The following is a 10,000-nucleotide window of genomic DNA, read 5'->3' on the forward strand; positions in this document are numbered from 1 at the left end:
TGGATCAGCACAGGTCTCCTCCAGGTCTGGATCAACACAGGTCTCCTCCAGGTCTCCTCCAGGTCTGGATCAACACAGGTCTCCTCCAGGTCTCCTCCAGGTCTGGATCAACACAGGTCTCCTCCAGGTCTGGATCAACACAGGTCTCCTCCAGGTCTGGATCAACACAGGTCTCCTCCAGGTCTGGATCAACACAGGTCTCCTCCAGGTCTGGATCAACACAGGTCTCCTCCAGGCCTGGATCAACACAGGTCTCCTCCAGGTCTGGATCAACACAGGTCTCCTCCAGGTCTGGATCAACACAGGTCTCCTCCAGGTCTGGATCAACACAGGTCTCCTCCAGGTCTGGATCAACACAGGTCTCCTCCAGGTCTGGATCAACACAGGTCTCCTCCAGGCCTGGATCAACACAGGTCTCCTCCAGGTCTGGATCAACACAGGTCTCCTCCAGGCCTGGATCAACACAGGTCTCCTCCAGGCCTGGATCAACACAGGTCTCCTCCAGGTCTGGATCAACACAGGTCTCCTCCAGGTCTCCTCCAGGTCTGGATCAACACAGGTCTCCTCCAGGCCTGGATCAACACAGGTCTCCTCCAGGCCTGGATCAACACAGGTCTCCTCCAGGTCTGGATCAACACAGGTCTCCTCCAGGCCTGGATCAACACAGGTCTCCTCCAGGTCTGGATCAACACAGGTCTCCTCCAGGTCTGGATCAACACAGGTCTCCTCCAGGCCTGGATCAACACAGGTCTCCTCCAGGTCTGGATCAACACAGGTCTCCTCCAGGTCTGGATCAACACAGGTCTCCTCCAGGTCTGGATCAACACAGGTCTCCTCCAGGCCTGGATCAACACAGGTCTCCTCCAGGTCTGGATCAACACAGGTCTCCTCCAGGCCTGGATCAACACAGGTCTCCTCCAGGCCTGGATCAACACAGGTCTCCTCCAGGTCTGGATCAACACAGGTCTCCTCCAGGTCTCCTCCAGGTCTGGATCAACACAGGTCTCCTCCAGGCCTGGATCAACACAGGTCTCCTCCAGGCCTGGATCAACACAGGTCTCCTCCAGGTCTGGATCAACACAGGTCTCCTCCAGGCCTGGATCAACACAGGTCTCCTCCAGGTCTGGATCAACACAGGTCTCCTCCAGGTCTGGATCAACACAGGTCTCCTCCAGGTCTGGATCAACACAGGTCTCCTCCAGGTCTGGATCAACACAGGTCTCCTCCAGGTCTCCTCCAGGTCTGGATCAACACAGGTCTCCTCCAGGCCTGGATCAACACAGGTCTCCTCCAGGCCTGGATCAACACAGGTCTCCTCCAGGTCTGGATCAACACAGGTCTCCTCCAGGCCTGGATCAACACAGGTCTCCTCCAGGTCTCCTCCAGGTCTGGATCAACACAGGTCTCCTCCAGGCCTGGATCAACACAGGTCTCCTCCAGGCCTGGATCAACACAGGTCTCCTCCAGGTCTGGATCAACACAGGTCTCCTCCAGGCCTGGATCAACACAGGTCTCCTCCAGGTCTGGATCAACACAGGTCTCCTCCAGGTCTGGATCAACACAGGTCTCCTCCAGGTCTGGATCAACACAGGTCTCCTCCAGGTCTGGATCAACACAGGTCTCCTCCAGGTCTCCTCCAGGTCTGGATCAACACAGGTCTCCTCCAGGCCTGGATCAACACAGGTCTCCTCCAGGCCTGGATCAACACAGGTCTCCTCCAGGTCTGGATCAACACAGGTCTCCTCCAGGCCTGGATCAACACAGGTCTCCTCCAGGTCTGGATCAACACAGGTCTCCTCCAGGTCTGGATCAACACAGGTCTCCTCCAGGTCTGGATCAACACAGGTCTCCTCCAGGTCTGGATCAACACAGGTCTCCTCCAGGCCTGGATCAACACAGGTCTCCTCCAGGCCTGGATCAACACAGGTCTCCTCCAGGTCTGGATCAACACAGGTCTCCTCCAGGCCTGGATCAACACAGGTCTCCTCCAGGTCTGGATCAACACAGGTCTCCTCCAGGTCTGGATCAACACAGGTCTCCTCCAGGTCTGGATCAACACAGGTCTCCTCCAGGTCTCCTCCAGGTCTGGATCAACACAGGTCTCCTCCAGGCCTGGATCAACACAGGTCTCCTCCAGGCCTGGATCAACACAGGTCTCCTCCAGGTCTGGATCAACACAGGTCTCCTCCAGGCCTGGATCAACACAGGTCTCCTCCAGGTCTGGATCAACACAGGTCTCCTCCAGGTCTGGATCAACACAGGTCTCCTCCAGGCCTGGATCAACACAGGTCTCCTCCAGGTCTGGATCAACACAGGTCTCCTCCAGGTCTGGATCAACACAGGTCTCCTCCAGGTCTGGATCAACACAGGTCTCCTCCAGGCCTGGATCAACACAGGTCTCCTCCAGGTCTGGATCAACACAGGTCTCCTCCAGGCCTGGATCAACACAGGTCTCCTCCAGGCCTGGATCAACACAGGTCTCCTCCAGGTCTGGATCAACACAGGTCTCCTCCAGGTCTCCTCCAGGTCTGGATCAACACAGGTCTCCTCCAGGCCTGGATCAACACAGGTCTCCTCCAGGCCTGGATCAACACAGGTCTCCTCCAGGTCTGGATCAACACAGGTCTCCTCCAGGCCTGGATCAACACAGGTCTCCTCCAGGTCTGGATCAACACAGGTCTCCTCCAGGTCTGGATCAACACAGGTCTCCTCCAGGTCTGGATCAACACAGGTCTCCTCCAGGTCTGGATCAACACAGGTCTCCTCCAGGTCTCCTCCAGGTCTGGATCAACACAGGTCTCCTCCAGGCCTGGATCAACACAGGTCTCCTCCAGGCCTGGATCAACACAGGTCTCCTCCAGGTCTGGATCAACACAGGTCTCCTCCAGGCCTGGATCAACACAGGTCTCCTCCAGGTCTCCTCCAGGTCTGGATCAACACAGGTCTCCTCCAGGCCTGGATCAACACAGGTCTCCTCCAGGCCTGGATCAACACAGGTCTCCTCCAGGTCTGGATCAACACAGGTCTCCTCCAGGCCTGGATCAACACAGGTCTCCTCCAGGTCTGGATCAACACAGGTCTCCTCCAGGTCTGGATCAACACAGGTCTCCTCCAGGTCTGGATCAACACAGGTCTCCTCCAGGTCTGGATCAACACAGGTCTCCTCCAGGTCTCCTCCAGGTCTGGATCAACACAGGTCTCCTCCAGGCCTGGATCAACACAGGTCTCCTCCAGGCCTGGATCAACACAGGTCTCCTCCAGGTCTGGATCAACACAGGTCTCCTCCAGGCCTGGATCAACACAGGTCTCCTCCAGGTCTGGATCAACACAGGTCTCCTCCAGGTCTGGATCAACACAGGTCTCCTCCAGGTCTGGATCAACACAGGTCTCCTCCAGGTCTGGATCAACACAGGTCTCCTCCAGGTCTGGATCAACACAGGTCTCCTCCAGGCCTGGATCAACACAGGTCTCCTCCAGGTCTGGATCAACACAGGTCTCCTCCAGGTCTGGATCAACACAGGTCTCCTCCAGGTCTGGATCAACACAGGTCTCCTCCAGGCCTGGATCAACACAGGTCTCCTCCAGGTCTGGATCAACACAGGTCTCCTCCAGGTCTGGATCAACACAGGTCTCCTCCAGGTCTGGATCAACACAGGTCTCCTCCAGGTCTGGATCAACACAGGTCTCCTCCAGGTCTGGATCAACACAGGTCTCCTCCAGGTCTGGATCAACACAGGTCTCCTCCAGGTCTGGATCAACACAGGTCTCCTCCAGGCCTGGATCAACACAGGTCTCCTCCAGGCCTGGATCAACACAGGTCTCCTCCAGGTCTGGATCAACACAGGTCTCCTCCAGGCCTGGATCAACACAGGTCTCCTCCAGGCCTGGATCAACACAGGTCTCCTCCAGGTCTGGATCAACACAGGTCTCCTCCAGGTCTGGATCAACACAGGTCTCCTCCAGGTCTGGATCAACACAGGTCTCCTCCAGGTCTGGATCAACACAGGTCTCCTCCAGGTCTGGATCAACACAGGTCTCCTCCAGGCCTGGATCAACACAGGTCTCCTCCAGGCCTGGATCAACACAGGTCTCCTCCAGGTCTGGATCAACACAGGTCTCCTCCAGGTCTGGATCAACACAGGTCTCCTCCAGGCCTGGATCAACACAGGTCTCCTCCAGGTCTGGATCAACACAGGTCTCCTCCAGGTCTGGATCAACACAGGTCTCCTCCAGGTCTGGATCAACACAGGTCTCCTCCAGGTCTGGATCAACACAGGTCTCCTCCAGGTCTGGATCAACACAGGTCTCCTCCAGGTCTGGATCAACACAGGTCTCCTCCAGGCCTGGATCAACACAGGTCTCCTCCAGGTCTGGATCAACACAGGTCTCCTCCAGGTCTGGATCAACACAGGTCTGCTCCAGGTCTGGATCAACACAGGTCTCCTCCAGGTCTGGATCAACACAGGTCTCCTCCAGGTCTGGATCAACACAGGTCTCCTCCAGGTCTGGATCAACACAGGTCTCCTCCAGGCCTGGATCAACACAGGTCTCCTCCAGGTCTGGATCAACACAGGTCTCCTCCAGGCCTGGATCAACACAGGTCTCCTCCAGGCCTGGATCAACACAGGTCTCCTCCAGGTCTGGATCAACACAGGTCTCCTCCAGGCCTGGATCAACACAGGTCTCCTCCAGGTCTGGATCAACACAGGTCTCCTCCAGGTCTGGATCAACACAGGTCTCCTCCAGGTCTGGATCAACACAGGTCTCCTCCAGGCCTGGATCAACACAGGTCTCCTCCAGGTCTGGATCAACACAGGTCTCCTCCAGGTCTGGATCAACACAGGTCTCCTCCAGGTCTGGATCAACACAGGTCTCCTCCAGGTCTGGATCAACACAGGTCTCCTCCAGGCCTGGATCAACACAGGTCTCCTCCAGGTCTGGATCAACACAGGTCTCCTCCAGGTCTGGATCAACACAGGTCTCCTCCAGGTCTGCTCTAGAGCGGCGCGACAACGCAAGCGTAAAGAAAAAGCTAAACAGAATCCAGGTCTGGTGAGTCGCGGGCGTGTGCACGAAACGAGCAACGCACGCAACAAATTCACGGGACCGCGTTCGCACCGCGACTGCTCCCCAGTGCTCAGACTGCTCCCCAGTGCTCCGACTGCTCCCCAGTGCTCCGACTGCTCCCCAGTGCTCCGACTGCTCCCCAGTGCTCCGACTGCTCCCCAGTGCCCAGACTGCTCCCCAGTGCTCAGACTGCTCCCCAGTGCTCCGACTGCTCCCCAGTGCCCAGACTGCTCCCCAGTGCTCAGACTGCTCCCCAGTGCTCCGACTGCTCCCCAGTGCCCAGACTGCTCCCCAGTGCCCAGACTGCTCCCCAGTGCCCAGACTGCTCCCCAGTGCTCAGACTGCTCCCCAGTGCCCAGACTGCTCCCCAGTGCTCAGACTGCTCCCCAGTGCTCCGACTGCTCCCCAGTGCTCAGACTGCTCCCCAGTGCTCCGACTGCTCCCCAGTGCTCAGACTGCTCCCCAGTGCTCCGAGGCAAAAACGCAGGTCTCACTGAAAACGAACTATAGGCGCATTATATCGCTTCACGTTTGAAAGGCCCTTTAGCCTAATTGGACGATGAAATGACCACATTTATTGACAATGAAACATCCCTTTAAGTAAAGAAGGTAATAAACATCCCTTTAAGTAAAGAAGGTAATAAATCGTACCTCCTTTGCCAGCGGAGCGTCCTCTGGACGACTTTCGGAGCGGCCTGACCGGAGGGGCGGAGCTATCCAGGTGATATCGGCTGATCACGTTCTGGTTGGACGAAGACGACGACGTCGACTCCGATTGGTCCTTGGCGGCCTCCTTGTTGGCGTGGCGATGCGAGCGCAGGCTCAGCTTGCGGCGGAGCTCCGGGAGCTTCTTCATCTTCAGAGACAGCCTGCGTACCGTCCCCGGGGAGCGCAGCCTGTCAATCACACTGCCTGACACGCCCCCTTTCTTCTGGGAGGAGGGGCTAGAGTCCGGAGGCGGCGGAGCTTCACACTGGACCAGCTCTGAGAGAAGAATAAAACAGCAATCACATGATAGGAGGGGCTAGCACCTCTCAACCAATCACATAGGAGGGGTTAGCACCTCTAAACCAATCACATAGGAGGGGCTAGCACCTCTAAACCAATCACATAGGAGGGGCTAGCACCTCTCGACCAATCACATAGGAGGGGCTAGCACCTCTCAACCAATCACATAGGAGGGGCTAGCACCTCAACGAGAAAGACAGAATTACCATAATGCTACGATAGAAGCTAGTTACTGTAGCATGCTATGATATAAGCTAAAGTTAGAAGCTAGTTACTGTAGCATGCTACGATAGAAGCTAAAGCTACTGTAGCATGCTACGATAGAAGCTAGTTACTGTAGCATGCTACGATAGAATCTAAAGCTACTGTAGCATGCTACGATAGAAGCTAAAGCTACTGTAGCATTCTACGATAGAAGCTAGTTACTGTAGCATGCTACGATAGAAGCTAAAGCTACTCTAGCATGCTACGATAGAAGCTGAAGCTACTGTAGCATGCTATGATAGAAGCTAGTTACTGTAGCATGGTACGATAGAAGCTAGTTACGATAGCATGCTACGATAGAAGCTAGTTACTGTAGCATGCTACGATAGAAGCTAGTTACTGTAGCATGCTACGATAGAAGCTAGTTACTGTAGCATGCTACGATAGAAGCTAGTTACTGTAGCATGCTACGATAGAAGCTAAAGCTACTGTATCAGTGATCAGTGTATCAGTCATACCCGTGTGTTCGGGGGTGATGATGTCATCAGGGGGGCGGTGCCTGATGTTGGGACTGGCTCCGCCCTTTGGACTGTCGTTGCCTTGACGATCCTTTTGCCCCGCCCCTGCTGCTGTAGCCCCTCCCCCTGGCCCTCTCTGGGGAGCTCTTATTGGACAGTCTGACGCCGACGCCGACTTGGTGGCTCCTCCTACTTCCTGGTCCCGCCTCCTCTTCCACACACTCTCCTCCTCCCTACAGAAGTAGTCACATGTTTGCATCAAAGTGCTCATCATTATGCAAAATATCAAATGATCTCCATGGTGATAACACCGCTCCTTCCCTATTGGTTGTTACCTCCTGGCAGCGTTGGCGCTATCGTCCTCCTCAGGGATGGGATTGTACCAGATGTTGTGTTCTCCTTGAGGCCGGGAGGACGCGGAGGCCTGGTCTGGAGCCTGGGCCTTTCCTGAGGACAGAACCCAGGCTCTGGAGCTCCGATCCAGGCTCTGGAGGTAGGCTCCCTGCCGGTCTCCTGGTGGCCGAATAGATAATTATAATATAAACACATTACATCATTAAGGTCCCCTGGTGGGCCAATAAACACATTACATCGTTACAGTCCCCTGGTGGCCAATAAACACATTACATCGTTACAGGCCCCTGGTGGCCAATAAACACATTACATCGTTACAGTCCCCTGGTGGCCAATAAACACATTACATCGTTACAGTCCCCTGGTGGCCAATAAACACATTACATCGTTACAGTCCCCTGGTGGCCAATAAACACATTAGATCGTTACAGTCCCCTGGTGGCCAATAAACACATTACATCGTTACAGTCCCCTGGTGGCCAATAAACACATTACATCGTTACAGTCCCCTGGTGGCCAATAAACACATTACATCGTTACAGTCCCCTGGTGGCCAATAAACACATTACATCGTTACAGGCCCCTGGTGGCCAATAAACACATTACATCGTTACAGTCCCCTGGTGGCCAATAAACACATTACATCGTTACAGGCCCCTGGTGGCCAATAAACACATTACATCATTACAGTCCCCTGGTGGCCAATAAACACATTACATCGTTACAGTCCCCTGGTGGGCCAATAGATAATATAAACACATTACATCGTTACAGGCCCCTGGTGGCCAATAAACACATTACATCGTTACAGTCCCCTGGTGGCCAATAAACACATTACATCGTTACAGTCCCCTGGTGGGCCAATAGATAATATAAACACATTACATCGTTACAGGCCCCTGGTGGCCAATAAACACATTACGTCGTTACAGGCCCCTGGTGGGCCAATAGATAATATAAACACATTACATCGTTACAGTCCCCTGGTGGCCAATAAACACATTACATCGTTACAGGCCCCTGGTGGGCCAATAGATAATAGATAATATAACTATTTCATGTCAAGGACCCCCAGAATTATCTGTATTTGGCCGCCGACCCCCATCTGAAAATATGTTGTTTCAGGGACCCCCCCCCCCCCCCCCCCTCCCCAGAAGCAAATATTTGAGTTAAAAACGTTCTGAAAGAATATATATTCAAAGATTTGCACCACATTTTCAGACAGACAGACAGACAGACAGACAGACAGGCAGGCAGGCAGGCAGGCAGGCAGGCAGGCAGGCAGACAGACAGACAGACAGACAGGCAGGCAGGCAGGCAGGCAGACAGACAGACAGACAGACAGACAGACAGACAGACAGACAGACAGACAGACAGACAGACAGACAGACAGACCACTACCTGTGTGTGTGCTGGCATCGTGCGGGGCTGCAGTTCCACCAGAGGGCAGACAGGGGGCGACGTGTTGGTCTGAATCCTCCAGACCCACAGGGTTCCTCTCAGCTGGTTCCTCTTCCTGGAGGAGAAGAAGAAGAAGAAGAAGAAGAAGAAGAATGGGTTGATTTGATTGGCTGAGCACAGAATGTATGACGATAAGAGCGCCCCTCACTTCACACAAGTGTGATTTCTGAGGGGTACTAGCCCCTCCTATATGCAGCTCTTAGTGTAGGCCTATGTTCACAAACCATTCAATTCAATGAATGGAGAACTTTACGTCATAATGTCTATTTTATGTCATGATGATTTATTTGGACAGTATGGTGTAGAAACATGTTTCTGTTGGACATGGACAGTATGGTGTAGAAACATGTTTCTGTTAGACATGGACAGTATGGTGTAGAAACATGTTTCTGTTAGACATGGACAGTATGGTGTAGAAACATGTTTCTGTTAGACATGGACAGTATGGTGTAGAAACATGTTTCTGTTGGACATGGACAGTATGGTGTAGAAACATGTTTCTGTTAGACATGGACAGTATGGTGTAGAAACATGTTTCTGTTGGACATGGACAGTATGGTGTAGAAACATGATTCTGTTGGACATGGACAGTATGGTGTAGAAACATGTTTCTGTTGGACATGGACAGTATGGTGTAGAAACATGTTTCTGTTAGACATGGACAGTATGGTGTAGAAACATGTTTCTGTTAGACATGGACAGTATGGTGTAGAAACATGATTCTGTTGGACATGGACAGTATGGTGTAGAAACATGATTCTGTTGGACATGGACAGTATGGTGTAGAAACATGATTCTGTTAGACATGGACAGTATGGTGTAGAAACATGTTTCTGTTGGACATGGACAGTATGGTGTAGAAACATGATTTTGTTGGACATGGACAGTATGGTGTAGAAACATGCAGTACAACAGAATAGGGCTGTCGCGGAGGTTACATCATTTAAACCGCGGTGCGATCAAGTGGCTCAGAAGCGTGATATGCGATACTGTGCGATACTGTGTGCGATATAGTTCTCAAGCCCCCTTTAAAAAATAAATACATTATTAATAAACAAAAGTTACCCTAAGCTTTACTTTACTGTGTTGCTTTATAAATGGCAGAGATGACAGTGTTTATTTAAAATGAATGTTCAATTCCTGGTCTTCATTCATTTAATATATTAAATTAATGGTGTAAAAGCAAAAGCAGTAATGCAAATGAAAATGGAACACACCGTACACCAGTCTATTATATTTGTCTCCTCCACCACCCCAAAAAAAACATAAAGCAGACAAAAGCACATAAATGCAGTTTAGGCGGCTGTAGGCCATTTCATAAAAGTGAAAATATATATAACTTATGGCAATTAAGTAACAGGCCTATAGCGTACGGCCCGCCGTCCAAC

At 52.7% G+C, this 10,000-nt stretch overlaps 1 protein-coding gene across 1 annotated transcript in view; it reads right to left on the reverse strand.

The window, feature by feature from the left end:
- The window catches only part of syde1 (synapse defective Rho GTPase homolog 1), a gene marked incomplete at its 3' end in the record, with an annotated part of 26,238 nt that overhangs the window by 13,622 nt on the left and 2,616 nt on the right, over positions 1-10,000 (reverse strand). Inside the window, exons 3-6 of the mRNA XM_079531828.1 lie at positions 8,553-8,667; positions 7,133-7,310; positions 6,798-7,030; positions 5,719-6,051 (exon numbers count right to left, since the gene is read on the reverse strand). Of these exons, the coding sequence (XP_079387954.1) occupies positions 5,719-6,051; positions 6,798-7,030; positions 7,133-7,310; positions 8,553-8,667 (859 nt within the window). The remainder of the gene's footprint in view (positions 1-5,718; positions 6,052-6,797; positions 7,031-7,132; positions 7,311-8,552; positions 8,668-10,000) is intronic.

The sequence above is a fragment of the Electrona antarctica genome (assembly GCF_951216825.1).
Source record: "Electrona antarctica genome assembly, contig: scaffold_54, whole genome shotgun sequence".
NCBI lineage: Eukaryota > Metazoa > Chordata > Actinopteri > Myctophiformes > Myctophidae > Electrona > Electrona antarctica.